Source organism: Osmerus eperlanus, chromosome 3 (assembly GCF_963692335.1).
Source record: "Osmerus eperlanus chromosome 3, fOsmEpe2.1, whole genome shotgun sequence".
NCBI classification, from domain to species: domain Eukaryota; kingdom Metazoa; phylum Chordata; class Actinopteri; order Osmeriformes; family Osmeridae; genus Osmerus; species Osmerus eperlanus.
This window is the reverse complement of record NC_085020.1, coordinates 21,539,421-21,564,324: the sequence shown is the minus strand read 5'-3', so window position 1 is coordinate 21,564,324 and position 24,904 is coordinate 21,539,421. Positions and strand designations below refer to the sequence as shown.

General features: G+C 49.0%; 1 protein-coding gene across 1 annotated transcript in view; it reads right to left on the bottom strand.

The window, feature by feature from the left end:
* The window catches only part of LOC134017042 (myosin-IIIb-like), a 30,935-nt gene extending 6,463 nt beyond the window's left edge, over positions 1 to 24,472 (bottom strand). The window contains exons 1-17 of the mRNA XM_062456288.1: positions 24,467 to 24,472; positions 20,444 to 20,673; positions 20,055 to 20,216; positions 16,950 to 17,034; positions 16,660 to 16,776; positions 16,452 to 16,556; positions 16,239 to 16,265; positions 15,445 to 15,528; positions 15,130 to 15,332; positions 13,440 to 13,538; positions 13,230 to 13,344; positions 12,946 to 13,072; positions 12,511 to 12,721; positions 11,549 to 11,696; positions 10,206 to 10,359; positions 9,183 to 9,271; positions 8,875 to 9,004 (exon numbers count right to left, since the gene is read on the bottom strand). Coding sequence (XP_062312272.1) covers positions 8,875 to 9,004; positions 9,183 to 9,271; positions 10,206 to 10,359; positions 11,549 to 11,696; positions 12,511 to 12,721; positions 12,946 to 13,072; positions 13,230 to 13,344; positions 13,440 to 13,538; positions 15,130 to 15,332; positions 15,445 to 15,528; positions 16,239 to 16,265; positions 16,452 to 16,556; positions 16,660 to 16,776; positions 16,950 to 17,034; positions 20,055 to 20,216; positions 20,444 to 20,673; positions 24,467 to 24,472 — 2,092 coding nt within the window. The remainder of the gene's footprint in view (positions 1 to 8,874; positions 9,005 to 9,182; positions 9,272 to 10,205; positions 10,360 to 11,548; positions 11,697 to 12,510; positions 12,722 to 12,945; positions 13,073 to 13,229; positions 13,345 to 13,439; positions 13,539 to 15,129; positions 15,333 to 15,444; positions 15,529 to 16,238; positions 16,266 to 16,451; positions 16,557 to 16,659; positions 16,777 to 16,949; positions 17,035 to 20,054; positions 20,217 to 20,443; positions 20,674 to 24,466) is intronic.
* Positions 24,473 to 24,904: the final 432 nt, after the last annotated feature.

Genomic DNA, 24,904 nt, shown 5'->3' with positions numbered 1-24,904 from the left:
AAAACAACCCAAAGATCAATACATCGTATCCATAAATCATCTACATACGTATACATTTAGTATAATTTCATTATTACAGTGTGTACAAAAAAAGTTCAATACTTCAACACATGGTTTGTTGTAGAGGGTTAGGGGACTGTGTACAGTAGTACATTTCAAGCTAATACTGTAACTGTGGTGAAACGGTACTGGTGTCAAAGAGTAAGCCTACAACTGCAGAACTGCAGTTACTTTACAGGCTGGAAACATGCAGGATGGCATCTGTTTCTTTTCCCAGTAAGACAGGGAGCCAGCCGAGGCGGCGTATGTGGACTTGTGCAGTACTGTATGTTAGGTCATCTTAACAGATGGAAAAAAGGCAGTTTTAGGACCCTGAGTTGGTCTGTGATGGATCCTGTGGACCCTGCAGTGCAGCTGTCTGCCCAGCAGTGCTACAGTCCTAAACACACACACACCCACACACACACACACACACACACACACACACACACACACACACACACACACACACACACACACACACACACACACACACACACACACACACACACACACACACACACACACACACACACACACACACACACACACACACACACAGGAGAGGATATGAACCTCGCATATGCAAGACAGTCTGAACATTTCAAAGTTTCTGCACAAGATGTCCAAATGTTTTCTCTGGCGATATCTTCAGAGGCTAAACTGTGATTAATAGCACTGAAAGAACCCTTTGAAGCCGGATTGGTGACATCAAAGTCCTAATCCATGGGTGGCAGGATTTTTATAATGAGTGGGAAGTATCTTAACACATTTCAAAGGGTTTACTCCATGAATAAACAATAGCCGCGCAGATGTGCCACACACACCTTTAGAAAAATACGCCTGTGCAAGCAGGAGGCAGCCTGCGCCAAGTAGGAGCGAATGGCAAGCAGGAAAACCTTTGTTTTCATATTAGCTAAAGTTGAATTGACAGGCCACCGATTGTGCTGGGTTTTTATACAATGGAGTAAACGAACACACAAAAAACTAGGATGAGGTCATTCGTTTGATACCTTACTGCAACGCTTTATAGGTCAGTGGGCTGTGAGCGACTATTTCATGTATCAGTTTATAATGAAAAGCATGACTCGTACATTTCATAATCTCTGAGGAGATTGAAATCAATTTGTGGTGGATTAATTAAAAGTCACATCACATCTAACTTTAGATGAAGAACGCCCTGCTCGAGCCAAAGGAATGTGTCACATCACAACACACGCACACACACAGCTGTAGTCCAAATAAGCCACAGACATAACAGGAACAGGGAAGTACAGTTCTTATGCACGTAGAAAAAAAGTGCTAAAAAGCCTGCAAAGCTGAGACCTGATCCGAAGAATAAATGTGTTTGAAAAACCACACAAACCCAAACACAACACACAAACAGCGAGCGTGTTTTCCGAGCGGCGCTACCTTAACTGTGTCAGGTGCCTCCCCATACCACAGCCAGGGCTTCGCTCCAATTAGCCCAGAGTAAAGCTGGCTGATTAATTGGAGTGGGTCTTGTGCAAGCGAAGAGCCCTCTCCCCACTCCCCATTAGCGCTGCTGGGCCAGATCATCTGAGAACATTTGTCATGATGAATTAGCTGCTGGGAGTGGAACGGGCCCGCGGAGTGCCACTGGGCTGTCACGCCTCTCAGCACCATGACACCATCAAGGGGAGATGAAGGGGCTGCTGGAGATGAGGGCGGTTATGACAGTAGCACCTAAGCCCCGCTAACGGACACTCACAGCTTCCTACATGTATTCCTCGACGGTTCGAGTTAATTCATTCTCTTCGTGATTTCGTATCCCCCCCCTCCCAACCCCCCCCCCCCCCCCCCCCCCCGCTCCCCACCCCCACGACTGGGTGATTAGAGCAGGGGTTAATCGTCAGACTCCTGGAGGACGGGTCCTTCTGAAAGGTGTCAGCCAGCACCTGTGATGTCCCTCTCAGAAGCCAGGCTTCACAGAACAGCTGGATGGTGACGAGGGCCCTGTCAGAGCTGGACGGGCAGTAACCAGGGAATTCGCGGCAGGTTTCAAGATGCAAAAGATCGAATTTTGCAAGCGGGGCACAGCTTCCGTTTTAAGGCAGTCCCCTTTTAGTAGTGTCATGCCAGAGCCTTTAAACCCTCGCTAAACTCAAACCACTTTGCTCTCATCTTCTGCATCCCTTTTCATAGGTTGTCATTTCCATATGTTAATATAAAACCTATTTAAGTTCCACTATACCGTATGTTATGTAATATATTATGTTCAAGGGCTTGTGTAATATGCTTGTTATCATCACTTAGCACTTTGTATGTTGTGTGAATTATTGTGTGACTGAATATGTGTAGTTTAGCAGTATGCAATTGCTGCATATAACCATATTCTGTATCGATTGGTGTTGATGTTTTTTTTTCTGGGATGAACTGCAGCATGGAGCCCAAGACAGATGTACCTTTGGGGACAATAAAGATTGATCTTATCTTTCTCTTATCATATGCTATCATATCAGCCGATAGCTATCGTTTGTTCTGGCAGAGGAGAAGCAGGGTGGAGAGGGAGGAGAAGCAGGGTGGAGAGGGGAGGAGAAGCAGGGTGGAGAGGGAGGAGAAGCAGGGTGGAGAGGGGAGGAGAAGCAGGGTGGAGAGGGGAGGAGAAGCAGGGTGAGAGGGGAGGAGAAGCAGGGTGGAGAGGGGAGGAGAAGCAGGGTGGAGAGGGGAGGAGGAGAGGGGAGGAGAAGCAGGGTGGAGAGGGGAGAGGAACCGACTGGTTCCTCTTCCCATCAGGTCACCCTGTCATCAGAAACAGGCGGTGTCGGGGCACCTGACTGATCATTTCTGCTTCATGCCTGCTACTCTTGGCGCAGGCTGCCAGGACAGACACAGGGAGGGAGAGACAGGGAGGGAGAGAGGGAGAGAGAGAGGGAGAGAGGAGAGACAGGGAGGGAGAGAGGGAGAGAGAGGGAGAGACAGGGGAGAGAGGGAGAGAGAGGGAGAGAGAGGGAGAGACAGGGAAGGAGAGAGGGAGAGACAGGGGGAGAGAGGGAGAGAGAGGGAGAGAGAGGGAGAGAGAGACAGGGAGGGAGAGAGGGAGAGAGAGGGAAGAGAGAGAGGGAGAGAGAGGGAGAGACAGGGAGGGAGAGAGAGGGAGAGAGAGAGGGAGAGAGTGGGAGGGAGAGACAGGGAGGGAGAGAGGGAGAGACAGGGAGGGAGAATGAAGAAAGAGAAAAAAAGCCTTCCCTGGCATCTGTGCGTTCACTTTGAAAATTAAGCCCAGCAAGAATCCTATAGAAAAAAAAATCTCAAGCTGGCAGTTGTATTGGGTTTCTATTGACAAGAATAGTCAATGTGCCCAGGATTAAAAAGCAATCCCACGTTCAATATGACACCTCCCTACACGCTTTTATGAGTGCCAGTGAGCTGCCTTGTACTTCAGAAGCGGTGGATCGAGCTGTCGACGCGGGGGACAACCCAACTCGTAAGAGAAAGCTGCCTTCTCCGAGCTGAGCTAGCAGAGGATATCTCTCTGACTCTCCTCTCATGCACTCGTTTTGAATACATGTGGATCTGGAAACTCGACTCAGCAACCAAGCAAATGAGATTACGGCAGCCATAACCTCCGCCACCCAAACCCTCTACACAAGCAGCAGCGTTTAGGCCCACGGATCACTTCGGGGCTCGGCTGATTTAAATGGCATCCTCCACTGTCGGGGCACATCAATCATAAAAAGCACGGTGTAATTGGCTTTTCGTGACACAACATAGTGTCGCGTTTATCAAAGGGTGTTCAAGCATGTGCTTTCTGAGAAGGGCCTGCTCCCGTGCCACTGAAGAGGGGCAGCAGATCCCAGTGCTGACTCCAAATGTTCTCTCCACTACTACGATTAGATTTCTTTTTGTGGGGAGGGGTGGGGGGGGGGGAGAGAAGAAGATGAACAAAAGTATTACTTAGTAAGTGTCTCTGCATTGACAGAGAGTGTATGGGAGTGCAGTCTGGCACCCTGGTGAAGCAGTGTGGAATGTGCCCACTGGGATGAAAGACTTTCTACTGGGAAAGAACAAAGAGCTAAATGTGTCATAACGCTGGGTGAAGGATGTCACTTCTTCACAGGGGAAGAGAGAGAGGGAGAGAGAGAGAGAGAGAGAGAGAGAGAGAGAGAGAGAGAGGGAGAGAGGCACACTGCACTGTCTAGAAATAGAAAATAGAAAATGTTGAAACCAATATCATGTAGCTTTCACTTCAGATACTCTTACATTAAAGAAACTTTCAATATGACAAAAAAAATCACAGGAATGTGAAGGCTAGTAAAACAGGCGATGGAGACTAACTGTTTTACATAGCGGGCTTCAGTAATGTAATGACAAGTCTTGATAGAGCATACGAACATCATATCTGTGGTACTAAGAAAACCAGTGTACTCTAGATAGCATCTGACTACTATAACCGCTGAGATATAGATAGAGTATGTTAATTGTGCAATCTCCGGGTCGGGGAGGAGATCTTGTCCCAAGCGGAGGAGTTCAAGTATCTCGGGGTCTTGTTCACGAGTGAGGGAAGGATGGAGCGCAAGATCGACAGGCGGATCGGTGCGGCGTCCGCAGTGATGCGGGCTCTGCATCGGTCCGTTGTGGTGAAGAAGGAGCTGAGTCGAAAGGCGAAGCTCTCTATTTACCAGTCGATCTACGTTCCTACCCTCACCTATGGTCACGAACTGTGGGTAGTGACCGAAAGAACGAGATCGCGAATACAAGCAGCCGAAATGAGTTTTCTCCGCAGGGTGTCCGGGCTCTCCCTTAGAGATAGGGTGAGAAGCTTGGTCATCCGGGAGGGGCTCAGAGTAGAACCGCTGCTCCTCCGTGTCGAGAGGGGCCAGTTGAGGTGGCTCGGGCATCTGATAAGGATGCCTCCTGGACGCCTCCCTGGTGAGGTGTTCTGGGCACGTCCCACTGGGAAGAGGCTCCGGGGAAGACCCAGGACACGCTGGAGGGACTATGTCTCTCGGCTGGCCTGGGAACGCCTCGGGGTCCCCCAGGAAGAGCTGGTGGAAGTGGCCGGGGAGAGGAAAGTCTGGGCCTCCCTGCTTAGGTTGCTGCCCCCGCGACCCGACCCCCGGACATGCGGAAGATGATGGATGGATGGATGTTAATTGTGCTTTAGTAACCCTGCCCATCTATACACTAGAGAGTAGTCTTCGGAGCAGGAAGAATCAGCAAGCTTACATATTATAAACAGAACATACATTGGTTTGCAAGTGCATAAGTTACAACATATGAATATTTCAGCACACTCAGCCCACCCTTTTACTCTCCTGTTTGCACCAATAAGATGTGTGTGCCTTACAGATCACCACCAGTACAGAAGCCTGCATACAGCCATCAGCAAGGCCAATATTACAGTTCTGTTTTCCTATACATAACTGGCTTTTCGTATACTGCAAAAAAACTCAAAGATAAACAGAATGTATTGCTTCACCAGTGAAAATGCAGGAAGTTGCTAGTACTGTGTGTGAAGGGTGGCTGTTTGCATGGTTCAAACCCAAAACTGAAAGTATCCAAACTAGAGCCCGACCGATATATCGGCGGGCCGATATTATCGGCCGATATTGGGCATTTTCCAAACTATCGGTATCGGCATTTATAATGGCCGATAAATGAATATTAATGTGTTTTTTTTTTTTTTTAAGACTTCATATCTTAAGTTTGTATTTTTATAAAAAAAAAAATATCAGAAACTGCATTAACATATTATTTTAGTGAGGAAATAATAACAGGAGTCAGACGGCTGAGCAGTTAGGGAATCGGGCTATTAATCAGAAGGTTGCTGGTTCGATTCCCGGCCATGTCAAATGACGTTGTGTCCTTGGGAAGGCACTTAACCCTACTTGCCTCGGGGAATGTCCCTGTACTTAATCGCTCTGGATAAGAACTTCTGCTAAAAGTGACTAAATGTAAACTACAAATAACTACTGTAAGATAAATCAGTTTGTTTTGTTACGCGTTTCTGGATTTTATTTTTTTTTTATTTTTATATCGGCCGATATCGGAATATCAGATTTTTAAATCACCAAATATTTGTATCGGTATCGGCCTTAAAAATCCTTTATCGGTCGGGCTCTAATCCTAACTTCTGATTCCACATGAAGCCATGTATAGACTATACTGTAAGTGTGCAAGGATTCTTGCAGTGTTCTCTGAAAGTGGGCTGGCTGTGATAAGTAGCCAGGACTAGGGACAAGCCCACCAGGCCCAGGGACTAGCCAACCAGGCCCAGGAACTAGCCCACAGGGTGACCACGGGCTGGCCAGCCCCTCCTGGCCTCCACCACTCAGCCCTGCCAGTTCAAACACCGGGGTCTGACTGATCTGGGAAAGACCCTGGCTCAGAGAAATTTGTCCATGCAAATACATGCCATTTCCTCTGACAAAACAGCACCACATGTCCAAGCCTCCAGGTCCAAGACTCTACAAGGCTCAAGCACCTCTTCTCCTCACGAGTTGGGGGGCTGGGAGGCTGGGGGGGCTGTGAGGGCGAGGGGGGTGGGGGGGCTGGGAGGCTGGGGAGGCTGGTGAGGCTGTGGGGGCTGGGGAGGCTGTGGGGGCTGGGGAGGCTGTGGGGGCTGGGAGGCTGGGGAGGCTCTCAGCTACACACTGTTCTCAAGACAACGCGGCGTGAAGAATCCTTACTCACTCTGTTAATAATAAATACTACAACAGAGACATAATACAACTTAGGTCAACGTGATTTGTAAGCAGTTGCTGTCCAATGCTTGGAATCTACTGTACAACTTGAATCTTGAGACTGTTCAGAGTATAAACTTTTCACAGTACGGGGTGGAGGGCAGTATCGACTAAGTCTCTGACTGTATGTTCATACACACATTTCATAACACCGATATAAAGTATCTGAACTGTGCTAGTGATGTCTGGTCTCAGATCCAACATTAGGCTCTCACGCCACAACACTGTGCATCTGCAAGGGGGACCCCTAGTGGTGACATGAAGTCACATCACTCTGCAAGATGAAACCACCAGAGTGCAAAAGATTCAGATCAGATCCAGCAGATAGTTGTAATTTCACAGATAACGGGGAATCTATAATATGAACTAAAATGCAAATTAAATTGCCCCGGATTTTACCCCGAAGAATAGAATTATAATTCTCATATGCTACTTCTCACTTAAAAGAGAACTCAAGCTTTTCCAACTTGATAAGGAGCAGCAGTGTCTTGGAGGCGCTATCTGGTTTGATTATCTCTATTTTCATGGACTGTCAGAGGAAGATGGGACCTCTGGCTCTGGAGGATGATGGAGGTCGACGGAGAGGATCCTGAGGACACAACCTCAACTCAGAGAGACAGAGAGAACAAGACAAAGAGAGGAAAAAATAAAGAATAGAAGGAGAAATCGATTGCTACGCGCTCCACATCACCGAGTCTCCCCGTGACTGGCGTCTCACTCTGGTGATGCATTCCACTTTCACTCGCTAAAAAAAGCCCCCAAATTCAAAATAATAATCGCAATCCCAACCTAGTGCACAGGACCAAAAGGAACTGGTCTGCAAGTGAGTTTACGTACTCGACTAGGATGCAACACAAGCAGAATTTGAGGAGCTTTTAGGCCTTAATTGACACGACAGTAAATGGGAGATCACATTTCTGTCCCCGTTCAATTATCTGGGCACCAAAGTGCAGCTCATTCCACACCTCTGCTAATAGAATTGATTTCGCTATTAAACCTGCTGGATTCCTCGAACAGCTCACCTCCCAACTTCTCTGTACGCTGCATGGAAGGTGTTGAACAGCTCACCTCCCAACTTCTCTCTCAGGGACGCAGACACAAGGATTTTTTACTACAGACTAAACCCAGGTGTGTTTTTTTGCTATTTTATAAACCACAACTTAAATCAGCCATTTACCCAAAGGCAAAGAAAAATTGAATCCAGGAGAACATAATACAGCTTTGCTTGGGGGGGGGGCTCACAACTGAACCCATGCATTAGCACTCCCGCTAAATCAAGTGACCACGAGGCCCCAGCCTGGGCTGATGGCGAGAACATCCCCCTCATCTCCTACTGCACCCAGCCAGGAAGAGACTGAGGAACACTCGCTATTGTGATCTCTAAATAGCGTCTATTCATCCCCTGGGTATTTAGAAACCTTATCACGGAAATATCCCGCTGCACCCCCAATCTGCAGATAGCAGAGAGCGGCGGGAAACCAAGGGGGACAGCTTAGTGAAAATAAAAACAGAGCCCTGCGCTGAGAGCTGAGCCTCGGAGGAGATAATGGGAGACGGCAGACTTATCTCCCAGAGAGAGGAGAGGCTCCGCGTGGAGGGGGACCACACCAGCCCCTTCAGAGGAGTCTTTAAGAAACCGACTTACCTGAACATTCATGGAGCAGTGAACAACAGCAGGCACACACACTCTCAGACCGCCATGTCTGGCCAGGAGGCTGCTACTCAGTGTAGAGAAATGATCAAAGTTTCCAGTGAACTGCATTCGAGTTGTTTTAGGAATGATGGCAGTGCTAAAATAACACTCCTTAATACTCGTTTAGAGTACATTTACATTTAGTCATTTAGCAGACGCTCTTATCCAGAGCGACTTACAGTAAGTACAGGGACATTCCCCCCGAGGCAAGTAGGGTGAAGTGCCTTGCCCAAGGACACAACGTCATTTTGCAGAGCCAGGGATCGAACCAGCAACCTTCTGATTACTAGCCCGATTCCCTAACCGCTCAGCAACCTGACTCCCTAGAGTAGACACGTTGTTACTATACACATGTCCTATATTTTTGGGGGGGATTTTTATGAACACATTTGCATCTAACAAGCATCCAGAAGATGACCTGGGGAACATTCTCACCGGTTTTGGTCAGGGGGCTGGAGAACAGCTGCTGCAGAAGCTTGTTCTCTGAGGTTCTCAGGAGCACCACGATGTCTGCCGGGAGCGTGTCTCGGTTCTTCTCCAGGAAGCCGTTGACGTTGTACAAGACCTGCACACACACAGTCATTTAGTCAGCGACTTGGAATCCGCCGGACTTATGCTCAGCACTCTTTTAAATGCATCACTGATTTATCACAAAAATGTATCATCGATGGTCATTCGGTTTGATCTCCTCACGGGTGATTCATCTTATAAATAGAAAACCTAATAGCGCTACGATACTGTACCTTTCCCGCGTAGTGCTGAATGCCAAAGCAAAGCTCCAGACGCTTCGGTCTCCAGAAGTACTTGTAGCGCAGATTGTCCTCAAATTTATCTGGACAGAAGAGAGGACACATTTGGAAGTTTTAACTGTGCTGCTTAACAGGCCCTTCATACTTTAAACAACACTTTAAAGAGGATGTCAAGACCTGTTCCTGGACTAGGAGGAAACATTTAGTTTAGCAGGATTTTGGGGAAGCGTTTTCTGCTTTCTTTATAATGACAGTTTGAGAAAGACAGGGAGCGCAGGCAGAGAGAGGAGGGGATGACATGCAGCAAAGGGCCCGGGGTGGAATCGAACCCGGGCCGCTACGGTAAAACCTTGTCCTTGTCCTCTACCTGGTGAGCCACAGGGGCGCCCCAAGTACAGCAGAATACGTGAGGATGCATTATAACACACGCCCCAAGTACAGCAGAATACATGAGGATGCATTATAACACATCCAACTTAAAGGACTTTCTTCCACACAGGTGTAAACACATCCGTCCTGGTAGAAAGAGGACCATGGGTTCCCACTAAGGTCTGGTCAGTGACTCTTACCCACTAAGGTCTGGTCAGTGACTCTTACCCACTAAGGTCTGGTCAGTGACTCTTACCCACTAAGGTCTGGTCAGTGACTCTTACCCACTAAGGTCTGGTCAGTGACTCTTACCCACTAAGGTCTGGTCAGTGACTCTTACCCACTAAGGTCTGGTCAGTGACTCTTACCCACTAAGGTCTGGTCAGTGGCTCTTACCCACTAAGGTCTGGTCAGTGGCTCTTACCCACTAAGGTCTGGTCAGTGACTCTTACCCACTAAGGTCTGGTCAGTGACTCTTACCCACTAAGGTCTGGTCAGTGACTCTTACCCACTAAGGTCTGGTCAGTGACTCTTACCCACTAAGGTCTGGTCAGTGACTCTTACCCACTAAGGTCTGGTCAGTGACTCTTACCCACTAAGGTCTGGTCAGTGACTCTTACCCACTAAGGTCTGGTCAGTGACTCTTACCCACTAAGGTCTGGTCTGTGGCCTGGGGGAAGCGGCTCTCCTCGTCCAGCAGAGACAGCAGGCCCATGGGCTTCTGGAGGAACATGTCCAGGATGGGCCTGTTGTCCTCGTACTCCACCAGGCTGGCATCCACTCCCTCGCTCTGGTACTCCATCTAATTAGAGCCCGCGAATGTAGAACAACCTTCAGTTAATGATTTCCCTAAATAACCCACTTAAACAGTGTGCTGAATGTGATGTGTGGGTGTTTGGGAGGCACCAGTACTGGTGCCTCAGCTGCATGTGCAGAGAGTTCCAATTCTGTGACTGAGGTTTATAATAAGAGGCTGTCGCTGTATGTATTATACAGAGCCTTTTCGGAAATAACAAATAGAGCCACTTACTAATCTATAATTTATTTCAATTTGCAAATAACCCAGAGTCATATCATATTATTGCATCTGCTTAATTCAGATCAAAAAGTTCTTTTAAATATATATTTGACTAATAAAGCGGAACCAATGGATCTAAACATGGCTCATGTTTAAGTGATTAACTTGGAATAATAAGCTTCTGTGTACCACTGGATGGAAGCCATATTCCTTTTACAAAAAAATCCCTTTCCCGCTAAGCACTAACCCTTTATCGAAGGCAGCTAATATGTCTGTATCACGAGAACCCATAGAGGCAAGTTCACTACTAAGGTTCCAGAGAGAGACACTAACATGAAGAGGACTTGATATATGAGGTACTATAGTACGGCCTAAAGATATTCCTGGATACGTAGACGACAAAAGACATTGGCCACGTTCACCTCTTAAGTTATTTGATGTTAGTAAGCTAATGAAGGCCAGCTCATAATAATAACAGGATTTCTGAGAAGGCTGGAAGGCACATTAAGACAAAACACATTACAGCAAAAACAGCCTTTGAGTCATGTCTGTAACATGACGTCAAGGAAAATGAAGAGCTTCTTCAGAGTAAACAACTTCAATAAATCAATTAAGAAAATGATTTCCAGAGTGTGGAAGGCAAAATCATTTCAATGTCAATGTGCAGCTAGAGCAGGAGTAAAATATAATGAATTATAGTATTTTAGCCACCAGAAATGTGATTAATTATCCAGGCTTAGAATATTGAGACGCTTTTAGTAAACAATGATTGAAAATTAACAAGGCTTAGAATATCAAGAGGCTTTTTTGTTAACAATGGTAGAGAAAAAAGATCCCCATTATGCAGTGCAACAAAAGGGCATGTAAGGCTATTGTTGTGTAAATGTGTTCATTGCTATGTAATGGACTGCCCTCCTACTCTGAGTTCAAGAGGCAATTCATCTTCAATAACCCAGCCCTTCTAAACACCCACCTGCTCAAGGGCAAAGATATGCTGGTTGAAGTAAAACTGAATCTGTTCGTTGGCAATGTTGATGCACAGCTGCTCAAAGGAGTTTTTCTTGAAGTTCTCAAATCCAAAGATGTCCAAGATTCCCACATTCATTCCACTTTCCGCGGCACTTCAAAGGAGAAAAAGGGGACACACACACTTATTTTTCTGTGAGTAAATCCCAAGCAACCACAAGAGCTGATCAAATTTTCATGATAAACCAAGTTCAACCCAAATAGAAAGAATATCTGGAATACAGAATAGAATAATTATAATGGCCTATTCTACTTTAGTAGAGAAATTCACTTTAAATAAAACTTATTTTGGATCCAGAAAATACTCTAAATTCATCAACAAATGCAACTCTTTTTGTAACAGTTATGTAAACGAAAAAACTGTCTTTCAGACTAAGTGCAGAGTTCGGACCCCAGCGCTACAGCATCACCACTTCTCTGTTATTTGCCAGTTCCACTGTCTGCACACAGAGCCGCACGTCTTAGAGGTCACCTTCAGACTGGGTTAACAGGTTATTAATGGCAATAAGAGAGAGGAGAGAGATGATTGTAGTTTAGACAGGCACAGTGGGCCGCACGCAGCTCTGATAGAGACAGTCAGACGATTCTCTGACAGTCTACGCTCGCATTTATCAGGGAATTCTCACGGATCAATGAACAACCCTTTACAGTCTCTCTGAAGTCTTTTTAATCATCTGAATATTATTTTCTTGGCACGCAACTCGGTATCAAAAATTTATTAAAACTTCTTTTGCGGTTCTTTTCCCTCCTTGTGCTTGTCCATTAATATTCCACACCCAGGGTGCACTGCTCTACACAGACTTGAGGTAAAGGTCACACGAAGCTTCACAGATCGTACAAAACTAGTGAGGGGAGCTCTGCGTCCCAAGGACAGAGGGAGGCACCGGGCGGGGCGGCGTGCGTGCTCACCAGATGTTGGTGTCGGGCTGGAGGAGGGCGTTGATGCGGTTGACTATCCAGCTGAACAGCCGTCCGTACAGGGCCTTGGACATGGCGTCCCGCACGTCGGTGGCCTTGTCCACCGTGTTGGTGCGGATGATGGTCTCGCCCCGGGTCACCACGCAGTGCGAGGTCAGGGCCTCCTGCAGCTCCTCGGGGCCGATGCTCAGGAGCGCCGCCGCTGAGGCAGACGGTGATGGATGAATCTCATTTCGCTCATAACAGCTAATCCACAACATCTGTACTGCGGTGAAACCCTGTTTCACTCTGATCAGAGATTCATTCTTCTGATACTATATTCTCTGACTGAACCAGCATATATGGGAGATTTTGACTTTTCAATGACAATCCTTCCGTTCCAGTTTGGAGACACTAGAAAGGTTGCCAGCTGAACAGAGGCCTCACCGTTCTCCAGGGGTTCAGGGTTCGGCACTTCGCTCTTATCTGTCTGGTGTTGGGATGTGATGGCAGCGAATTCAATGTTTCCTGTATTTAAAATGGCACAGAGAATCCTGTACACCGAGTTCACCTCCTACAACAACAAAAAAAACAAGGAGGGAGAAAAAAAATAGCGCCATGTCAAGACAAGGATCGACATTCAAAAGTGCGTGGACAATTCCAGTTGAATTTGTTGAATTTATGAAATGTAAGGAGGGCAGTGTTTCAGATGAGCCGGAAGCTTCTGTGACCTCGTCTGTGAAGCCGATGATGCGGAAGCAGTCCTGAATGGCGTCAAACTGCTCCTGGTACAGCTTGTTGGACACGATGTCCTGCATCGCCCGGCCATGCTCGTTATTGATGTACCTGGGACACAGAGATCCTCACTGAGACCTGCTTCAGGTCGAGCAGGTGTTAAGAGCCCTCGGGGCAGCAGGGGGCGCCCTCTCAGGCGTGCTCACCTGGGGGGCTTCCTGTCAGGCAGGCTGTAGTGCTTCAGTTTGCCTTGGTGGTACAGCCCAGCATAGATGTAGTAAAATATGTGGAAGTTTTTCTCCCCGCTTTGGGTCAAACAAAAGAAGAACTGTGAGTTATAGTACGGTCAAAGAGTAAGTGTGCTGGGGAGGACCACGAGGGGTGCTGGAGCTAGCCTCACTCACGTGGCCTGGGGAGGACCACGAGGGGTGCTGGAGCTAGCCTCACTCACGTGGCCTGACCACGAGGGGTGCTGGAGCTAGCCTCACTCACGTGGCCTGGGGAGGACCACGAGGGGTGCTGGAGCTAGCCTCACTCACGTGGCCTGGGGAGGACCACGAGGGGTGCTGGAGCTAGCCTCACTCACGTGGCCTGGGGAGGACCACGAGGGGTGCTGGAGCTAGCCTCACTCACGTGGCCTGGGGAGGACCACGAGGGGTGCTGGAGATAGCCTCACTCACGTGGCCTGGGGAGGGGTGCTGGAGCTAGCCTCACTCACGTGGCCTGGGGAGGGGTGCTGGAGCTAGCCTCACTCACGTGGCCTGGGGAGGGGTGCTGGAGCTAGCCTCACTCACGTGGCCTGGGGAGGGGTGCTGGAGCTAGCCTCACTCACGTGGCCTGGGGAGGGGTGCTGGAGCTAGCCTCACTCACGTGGCCTGGGGAGGGGTGCTGGAGCTAGCCTCACTCACGTGGCCTGGGGAGGGGTGCTGGAGCTAGCCTCACTCACGTGGCCTGGGGAGGGGTGCTGGAGCTAGCCTCACTCACGTGGCCTGGGGAGGGGTGCTGGAGCTAGCCTCACTCACGTGGCCTGGGGAGGGGTGCTGGAGCTAGCCTCACTCACGTGGCCTGGGGAGGGGTGCTGGAGCTAGCCTCACTCACGTGGCCTGGGGAGGGGTGCTGGAGCTAGCCTCACTCACGTGGCCTGGGGAGGGGTGCTGGAGCTAGCCTCACTCACGTGGCCTGGGGAGGGGTGCTGGAGCTAGCCTCACTCACGTGGCCTGGGGAGGGGTGCTGGAGCTAGCCTCACTCACGTGGCCTGGGGAGGGGTGCTGGAGCTAGCCTCACTCACGTGGCCTGGGGAGGGGTGCTGGAGCTAGCCTCACTCACGTGGCCTGGGGAGGGGTGCTGGAGCTAGCCTCACTCACGTGGCCTGGGGAGGGGTGCTGGAGCTAGCCTCACTCACGTGGCCTGGGGAGGGGTGCTGGAGCTAGCCTCACTCACGTGGCCTGGGGAGGGGTGCTGGAGCTAGCCTCACTCACGTGGCCTGGGGAGGGGTGCTGGAGCTAGCCTCACTCACGTGGCCTGGGGAGGGGTGCTGGAGCTAGCCTCACTCACGTGGCCTGGGGAGGGGTGCTGGAGCTAGCCTCACTCACGTGGCCTGGGGAGGGGTGCTGGAGCTAGCCTCACTCACGTGGCCTGGGGAGGGGTGCTGGAGCTAGCCTCACTCACGTGGCCTGGGGAGGGGTGCTGGAGCTAGCCTCACTCACGTGGCCTGGGGAGGGGTGCTGGAGCTAGCCTCACTCACGTGGCCTGGGGAGGGGTGCTGGAGCTAGCCTCACTCACGTGGCCTGGGGAGGGGTGCTGGAGCTAGCCTCACTCACGTGGCCTGGGGAGGGGTGCTGGAGCTAGCCTCACTCACGTGGCCTGGGGAGGGGTGCTGGAGCTAGCCTCACTCACGTGGCCTGTTTGATGACTCGGGATTTCTCCAGGAGGTACTCGGAGATCTTGGCCCCCATGACGGCTCCGGAGGGGGTGAACTTCATCTCCAGGTACTTGCCAAAGCGGCTGGAGTTGTCGTTAATGGCGGTGCACGCGTTCCCGAAAGCCTCCACTAGGGGATTCACCTGCAGGATCTTCTCTCTCAGCATCCGGTTGTTAGCCTGCGATCACAGGTCATCTGTCAGACGGCCCGTCGATCCACGTAGCTCAGCGCTGTAAACAAACCTCGGAGAGGGACTGTGAGGCTGGGCCTGTCTGTGAGCAGTGATGTACCTTCCCCAGGAAGGTGAGATGCTGGACAATCAAGTGGGCGCTCTCTGTCTTCCCTGCTCCACTCTCCCCACTGATGATGATACACTAACCCACAAGGGAGTAGAGCAGAACACATCAGAGTAGAGCAGAACACATCAGAGTAGAGCAGAACACATCAGAGTAGAGCAGAACACATCAGAGTAGAGCAGAACACATCAGAGTAGAGCAGAACACATCAGAGTAGAGCAGAACACATCAGAGTAGAGCAGAACACATCAGAGTAGAGCAGAACACATCAGAGTAGAGCAGAATACATCAGAGTAGAGCAGAACACATCAGAGTAGAGTAGAGCAGAATGGGGGTCAGATGGCTGAGCGGTTATGGAATCGGGCTATTAGACAGAAGGTTGGCGGTTTGATTCTGGCTGTGCAAAATGACGTTGTGTCCTTGGGAAAGGCACTTCACCCTACTTGCCTCGGGGGGAATGTCCCTGTTCTTACTGTAAGTCGCTCTGGATAAGAGCGTCTGCTAAATGACTAAATGTAAATGTCTGAATGAATACATCAGAGTAGAATATAGTAGAATAGAGTAGAGTAGAGCAGAGTAGAGCAGAATACATCAGAGTAGAGCAGAGCAGATTGGAATAGAGTAGAGCAGAATAAAGCAGAGCAGAGTAAAGTAGAGGAGAGCAGAGTAGAATAGCACTTTATTGATACTACACACAGAATACGACACATCGTCTACCATGATCAGGAGCTGTACAACAGTCTGTACAACGGGTGTAGCCCCCACATAGTAACGTTCTCCCTCCCTACCTGGTCCTTGCTGAAGGTCACCATGCCCTGGTACACAGCTGTCCCTCCCCACCTGGTCCCTGCTGAAGGTCACCATGCCCTGGTACACAGCTGTCCCTCCCCACCTGGTCCCTGCTGAAGGTCACCATGCCCTGGTACGCAGCTCTCCCTCCCCACCTGGTCCCTGCTGAAGGTCACCATGCCCTGGTACGCAGCTCTCCCTCCCCTCCCTACCTGGTCCTTGCTGAAGGTCACCATGCCCTGGTACGCGGCGTCAGCCGAGGCGAAGATGTGTGGAGGGTGGTCGGCGCGCTTGGCCCCGTGGTACAGCTTGGAGAACTGAGGACGCAAAGAGAAACCTGCTACCGTGGCGCTTCACCCGTCACAACGCAGGACTGGCACACAATGTCACCCTGTCACCCTGTGACGATGACAAACAAACCTGCGGGGAGTAGATGCTTAGGTTCTGGAAAGGGTTGAGGGCGATGAGGATGTCTCCAACGTAGGTGTATATCTGGAGTTCGTCGTACCTCCTGTGGAGGTGCGTGATGATGGTTTCCTAGCGGGGTGGGTCAGAGACAGCAGCTGTACTGTACACCTGCTGACACGTTGTGCACTACAGCGGCTGTACTGTACACCTGCTGACACGTTGTGCACTACAGCGGCTGTACTGTACACCTGCTGACACGTTGTGCACTGGGTCAAACTACGGAGTGACTGAACGTGCGTTACCTCGTCTAGAACCTCCAGGTTGACGAGGTCGTCGTCGGGGGAACTCTCTATGATGAGGGTCTTGCGAGTATTGATCCTCTCATGCCTGCGTGAAGCCAAGCAGAAACGGAAGACTTGGGAAGCATCCAGATGAACGGTGGATGCAGACAAATGGGGGTGGGGGGGGGGTGATAATGTGTCGTTTCCATGGTGAGGCCCTCGGGGGAGGCCCCTCATGATCACAAGCTGTGATCGCACTTCATCTGGGCTTGACCTCTCACTCTGCAGGGGCCCGCTGGGGGGGTCAACACGCTGGCAGCTGCTCCCCGGGGCCGAGCACACTCCCAGGGGGCCTAGAGACAAAGTGTGTGTGTGTGTGTGTATGTGTGTGTGGCTGTATGTCAGATGGCTGAGCGGTTAGGGAGTCGGCTATTAATCAGAAGGTTGTTGGTTCGAATCCTGGCTGTGCCAAATGACGTTGTGTCCTTAGGCAAGGCACTTCACCCTACTTGCCTCAGGGGAATGTCCCTGTACTTACTGTAAGTCGCTCTGGGTAAGAGCGTCTGATAAATGACTAAATGTAAATGTATGTGTTTGTGTGTCAACAGACTAGACTATTGAGTAACAACAATTTTAGTCAGTTCGATAGAACTCTGCTGTCCGTACCACAGAAACACATTCAAGATCACAAAACTTCCCGTGACCTAACTAAGCCTAACACTCACAAGCAACAGCGGCAGTATCGGATTCTCAAAGTCTATCTATATTCCATGGCAATAAATAATCGATCATATGAGAGGAAGAACAGGAGACCAGATTCACCCTGGGCCACGTGCATTTTTAACCTCGTCTGTGTTCCCCTTCATTTCCTATTCTGAGCAGAAACCCAACAGTGAGTCCACAGGGGACACATCTCCGAAGTCGTCCCTGTCACCGCGCGTCACTGGAGGCTGCACGGCAGGAAATACTCGCCACTTCACTCTCTTACACACGTCCCATATAGCCTTCTCACATACACTCTCATACACACGTCCCATATAGCCTTGTCACATACACTCTCATACACACGTCCCATATAGCCTTGTCACATACACTCTCTTACACACGTCCCATATAGCCTTGTCACATACACTCTGGTCCGGATCATACCCAAGAATGCAGGATTTCTAGCAAGACTGACATTTTGCATTCGTCGTCACAGTATGCGTACCGTTTTTCTGAAAACCTCCCTCTGTGAATGACCTCCCTGATCTGTCCTTTTCCTCTGCTGTGATGAAACCTGCCTTTCATCGCTTTGAGATTTGCCTCCAATAAACACATTCTGCCGTGGCCGCGTGCCTCTCTCCAGGTCCACCACTTCCTGAAGCCTCCGTGTTCCGTTTCCATGGATCAATCTCTCTTTTGTTTGTGGTTTCAAAATGACAATGCAAATTATAGCCTCGGGGGGAATGTCCCTGTACCTACTGTAAGTCGCTCTGGATAAGAGCGTCTGCTAAATAGCTAAATGTAAATACGACTCACGGGCTTCTCTAGACACTCGGAACTCAGTCTCCCTCCCTCTTTAAATCGTCGGCCTCTTCTCCTTTGTGTCGTTCTGTTAGATAGCTTGCAGGTTTGCAGCTGTCTGGCTTGGTGTCTCTCTGCACACCACAGCTAGGCTAGCTACAACTCGGAGGGCCAAAATGTGTAAAGAACCGAAATTGATATGCAAGCCAGATAAAAATGTGCAAGGGGCCGGATTTGGCCGACGGAGCCTTGAGTTTGACACACATGCTCTAAACCAGGGGTCACTAATTGGCGGACCGCGGCCCGGGTCCGGACCCAGGCGGTTCCCTATCCGGACCCGGACCTATAACCGATATATTATTATGGAATTAATTCATTTTGACGGAACGTTTCCATTTTAACTGATAAAATAGCCTACGTTCCCGCTGCTATGGTCACTATGACACAAAGCATGGACACTTTGAACAAAATAACCCCCAGAACTCTGAGGTAAGGGCCAGAAAAATAAACCATAATTGTTCCGGACCCTGGACTGAATACAAATTTGGTTAGTGGACCTTCTAATTCTAATTGAGTCTAATTGAGTACCCCTGCTCTAAACCCTCCGAGTCTGAGTCCTGGCTGGGGTGAGACCAGAACTCTAAGATCACCTTCTGTCTCCTCAAGCTCCTAATCTAGTTATACACTTTCACTGTGAACGGGGGGGCAAGGGACTACAATCACTGGCGCGCCACACACACACACACAAGGGAGGGGGGGGGGGGGGGGGGGGGGCTGGCAGGGGGCAGGGCTGGTGTTCTGGAGCAAGTTTTCAGATACCAGGGAAAGTAGTCCCATAGAAGCCAGAGGGAAGGCTTAAAAAACAATCTCACTAATCTCACCACAATGTGGAATAGAACTCACATGGTGGCCCTGAGATATTGTTTTCTTTTATATCATTATTTATTATGATCTTATTTATATTTAAATGGACTTTAAATATACATCCATCCATATATAGGTCCATTAAGACCAATTCCTAGCTAGTGCATTTAAGAATGTCCAGTGCTGAGCGGTCATTAGGACACCATCCCGGAATAACTGGCAAACGTTCCGCCATTTAGCATTAGACTACGTCTTTCCACAAGTTGATCAATCTTCCACAGCGTTTCCCCCCCCCCTTACTGCTTCACCCCGGGCAGCAGAGCTCAGTTTTACTCTGCTCATCAGGATGGTTAGTGGATGCATGGGCACCAAGCACAAAGCTTTGATTCATCTAAAGGTTAGTCAGCACAATTCCGGCACAATCCCTCCTCCCAAATGAGTCTCCCTCCCCTAACCTCCCTTAATCACACTCTCTCCATCGCCACTCAGGCCGGGCCTCATGGCTGCTGTGTGGCTGCTGGAGCGACGCTACTGTTTTAGGAGATTAGACTCTGACCCCTACTGGTGAGAAATCTCATTTGATCGGTTCATCCAATCACTCCCCTTGCTCACTACTTCACCCTACTCTTTGCCAACCAAAGAGAACCTGACAAAAAAATAAAATAATTTAGCAGTAATAAAGTAGTTCAACAACACAAGCAGACCGGGATATCGGTCAGATCTCAGCATGTGAGCCGACGGGCTTCCATGGCTTACTTGGTCTTGGTTTTGCAGCTCTTCTGAGCTTCCTGCTGCTGGCGCAGGAGGCTGGAGAGCTGCTGGCCCAGGGGGAGCTCCTTGCCGTGGGCCTGCTTGATGAAGGGGTGCTCCAGCAGGTGGGTCACGGACGGGCGCGTCTCAAAATCCTTTATCAAGCACCTGCGCAGCGGGGGTGGGGGGTGGGGGGAGACAACAAACACACACACACGGTCACCACAAATGTATACACCCTCACAGAGACAGCAAACACACTGTCGGTGCGGTAACCTCCCCGGCATGGACCCGGCGCCTGATGATGACAGATCATCTCCATCCAGCTGATCTTTTCCTATAGTCTCTGTGGACGTCTACAGCTGAAGACGCCGGGACAAACGACAAACAGTCACCTGAGCATTTTGCAAAGCTGCTTCCTCCAGGGATCGTCTCGGTACAGGGAGGATGCCGAGGCAGGGATCCGCTCCAGAGTGTCTGAGTCTGGGGCACTGATCGCCTCTCTCCCCCCTCCCCTCCTCTGGACCACATGGTCACCATCACCATGGCCCCCGTGTTTGGGAGGGAAGTCCCTGCCCCCTATCTGCACCGTGCAGTGTTTACCCCCAGCATGTAGTCTGTCATCCTGACACACATGCAGTCACATGGGGGACTGATTTAAATCCATCACATCTGAGATGAGAAGACACAACCCAGTGTTGTTCTCGTGACATCGTAGGGACGTAGAGTAGCAATATCCGTGTAAAGTAGAACCAACATGTCCAACATGCTAACATGCAAAGTAAAGATAAACATAATATGTTTCATGTAATTTGACGCGAAAGGCATTCACATCCTGGTCAGACAACAGGTAGACAATACGTGACTGGTCTCATTGTACAATTCCTCTAAACTCCCAAGTGCCTGGTCATGTTTGTCTGTTTGGGAGCACTGCAATACAAACTGCAAGCAGCCCTGAGATAAGACAGCCAAACAGCTCTAACATAGCTAGCCCTTTCCGCGCTCTAATAAAACGCTCTGGCCACGCTCCCTATCTGCTTTGTTCTGTTGTGAAAATTCATTCCCAGAATTCATTAGTGTCAGAACATTAAGCAGAGGTTGCACCCATTAGCGGTGCTGTGTGGGTGCTATGCTAAGCACAGGCCACTTCGTCACAAAAGGCAGCAGCTCTCTGGCTGCCTGAGACACTGGTGATGCTTTCATTACCCACGAGAGTCGACCCCTGTTCAAACACACACACACGCACACACACATACGCTCACTCACACACACGTTCACAAACACATTCCTTACATACACACACACACGCACACACAGGTCTGGCAGAGAACTGAAGAGGCGTCACAAACAGCCTGCATTGCCTGATAACATTGTCCACCCTCCCTGCATTGTACCCTTGTGGGCTTTGTTTGAGGAGATTATTTCTGATCTCTTATCACACAATCCATTACCTCACATTACAGTGGGCACAATCCAAATCAAATCCAATGAAAAGCACTACAATCTTACAGTATAGGGTGCATTAATAAAATGTATCTTTAATCAAATATAGCAGTTTTAACATCTATAGTAGCCCTATTATGATGTGTGTTTGCAGAGAGAAAAGCGTGGTGGTAATGGATGTGTGATTTAAAGAAAATGTATTTTAACATTCATCAAAAGACTCAGAAAAGGCTTGTATTAGAACATTATTAAGAAACCGCAACCAATGGGATTAAATAAACCCAATCCCATACCTAACAGTTTGTATGTTTATGACAGGGAACGCACTCCGAGATAACTAGAAGATATAAGTGCTGTTTTTGATTAATCAACGACAGACCCTGGTGCTTTGAAAAACGCACGAGTCACACAAATAAACAAGAAGATTCAACTCCTTCCTGGTTCCGCTTCACATATGCCTTTTTATTGTTCTCAATACTCAAAAATGAATTAATAGTCATTCCTATTCCATTTACTCTTCTTTTTTTTACTACTGAAATAATAATACAAAAAGGAAAACAGAAATCCACAACCCACAAATAACCTTCCAGATAAATTGAATTCTGGCTCCCATTTACACCTTGCCTCAACTCCATCACCGCATCTCTTCAGGTTAGATATTAAGGTCGTATATTAGGAGACTGCATTAAGGGCAAACGTTGACATTATGTCTTTCTGCACACCAGAGGATGTGATGACTAAATTAGGACACAGATAGAACTGGTCATTCAGTAGAATTAGTTTTCTCCCTCTGTGGCAGATTTACACAAATAGAAAAAGGGTGCAGACTGTGAAAACATACTGATATCATCTAGTTTTGACATAACGTCAATTCCCCGATTCCCAATCATCAGAGGTTACCAGGTAACAAATGCATAAGCGATTCTCATGTCAATAATGAGCTACATCCATCAAAAGCAGAACTGAAAACAGCTGGTTTATGATCACTATCATATTTTCAAATAGATTATTAAGTATTATAATATAAATCAGGTGAATGGAACCATGTCACAATATGGTGTTAAACAACAGTCACACTACTCATTATAGCCATTCAAAGCCAGCGAGTGGTGTGATGTGCTGTAGTGTGCTGTGGGGAGGTGAGATCTGGTGAGGTGAGGTGTGGTGAGATCTGGTGAGATCTGGTGAGGTGAGGTGTGGTGAGATCTGGTGAGGTCTGGTGTGGTGTGGTGAGGTGTGCTGTGGTGTGGTGAGGTGTGGTGTGGTGAGGTGTGCTGTGCTGTGGTGTGGTGTGGTGAGGTGTGGTGTGGTGAGGTGTGGTGAGGTGTGGTGTGGTGAGGTGAGGTGTGGTGTGGTGAGGTGTGGTGTGGTGAGGTGTGGTGAGATTAGGTGTGCTGTGGTGTGGTGAGGTGAGGTGTGGTGAGATGAGGTGTGGTGAGGTGTGGTGAGGTGTGCTGTGGTGTGGTGAGATGAGGTGTGCTGTGGTGTGGTGAGGTGAGGTGAGATGAGGTGTGCTGTGGTGTGGTGTGGTGAGGTGTGGTGAGGTGAGGTGAGGTGAGGTGTGCTGTGGTGTGGTGAGGTGTGGTGTGGTGTGGTGAGGTGTGGTGAGGTGTGGTGAGATGAGGTGTGCTGTGGTGTGGTGAGGTGAGGTGTGGTGAGGTGTGGTGAGGTGTGGTGAGGTGTGGTGTGGTGAGGTGTGGTGTGGTGAGGTGTGGTGAGGTGTGGTGAGGTGTGGTGTGGTGAGGTGTGGTGAGGTGTGCTGTGGTGTGGTGAGGTGTGGTGAGGTGTGGTGAGGTGTGCTGTGGTGTGGTGAGGTGTGGTGAGGTGTGGTGAGGTGAGGTGTGCTGTGGTGTGGTGAGGTGTGGTGAGGTGTGGTGAGATGAGGTGTGCTGTGGTGTGGTTAGGTGAGGTGAGGTCTGGTGTGGTGAGGTGTTCAGGTAGAGAGAGCAGGAGAAGCAGAAGAGACAGGGGAAATGCTTCACTCACTGAGCGATGAAGTGGCAGAAACTCCGGCACCATTGATCTGGCTTGCGTAATGTCGGGGAGGGGTTTCTGAAACACACAGGACAAAAAAACACCAATTACATGATGTTCTTCCTGTGCTTAACCTAACCATCATCAGTGTACTGTATGACCCTTTAAAACCCTAATGTCGTGATCCGTCCATGACTGCTTGCAATGGCCCATTGCCCATGCTACCTGACCATAAGATTGTATTAGCTACAGGTGTCCTAAGACTCCAGTGAGAGTTACACAAGTTTACTAGGGACCAGGCTGGAGGGTTGCCAGGTTGCTGGAAGGTTGCCAGGTTTGTGGCAGGCAGGGAGAAGTGACAAACGATAAGAGCTTCACAGCTGTCAGGCAGGAAGCATCTGCTAGGAGGAGAGGGAAGTTATGAAAGCCGGTTATACCTCTGTCAGCAGCGTTTATGGAGCCCATCTACAATGAGGCAAGTACCTTTAAAAGTAGCTCGGTGTGTGATGTCAGGTCTGAACACCAAGGCCGAACTGCTGGGAGGGAAAACTGGAGGTCTGGTGTTCAACAGTCATAATATTCTCCATTAAATCATTAATGGGGAGTTGACTAATTGGGAAAACTGGTAACAGCTACTTGGGAGGGAAAAAAGTAATTATCGAATTAATGTGAAACTATTCAAAACAAATGGGCTCATTTTGATTATCACAAAAAACATCAAGAACAAAGCGATGAGCGTCACTCATAAACAAGACCCTATTAAACCTCTCTATTTTTCAGCAATAAATCTGTCATTCTCTCCAGCACTAAGTCACTCACTGCTTTGATAAAGATTCAGACAGGCAGTCTTTTCTGAAGTGAAGATCAAAGCCAAGTAACTGACTGCTTCAATGCAAAATATAATATAAGCCCAAAGCCATGTTCTAGCCTTGATGTTGTTCTGCACTGCTTATATTACAAAGTCAATACACCAGCACACTGGAGATAACACAGTCAAGTACCCTCATTGTGCTCAGGAAATTCAGGCATCTTTTTTTTTATTTTATTATTCCAGTATTTGTGAAAGCAGTGACTCACATTGTAAACACAATTGGCTTATTCAAATCTAAGTCCAGGCACACATAGTATTGTCAAACGTTTGTCAGAGTGGATCCAGGCAAAATCAGGGGGGGCTGTCAGTGCTGCCAGCGATGAACCCTGGGTCTCATTACTGAAACAGGAAGAGAAATGAAGAAATCTGTTGGCTTAAAGAAGCTGACTTCAATGCAGAAATCGTCCTCATACCAATACCAAAACACACAGTCTGACATCATTCCTCCACTCTTAAGGCTGACTTTAGGACTACATCGTCAGCCCAGCTGAAAGCGACAGCAGTGAGAGGCAGCATGGAGGTCTCTGGGACCAGCAGAGTGACACCGAGATGGCCTTTTAAAGGCTGA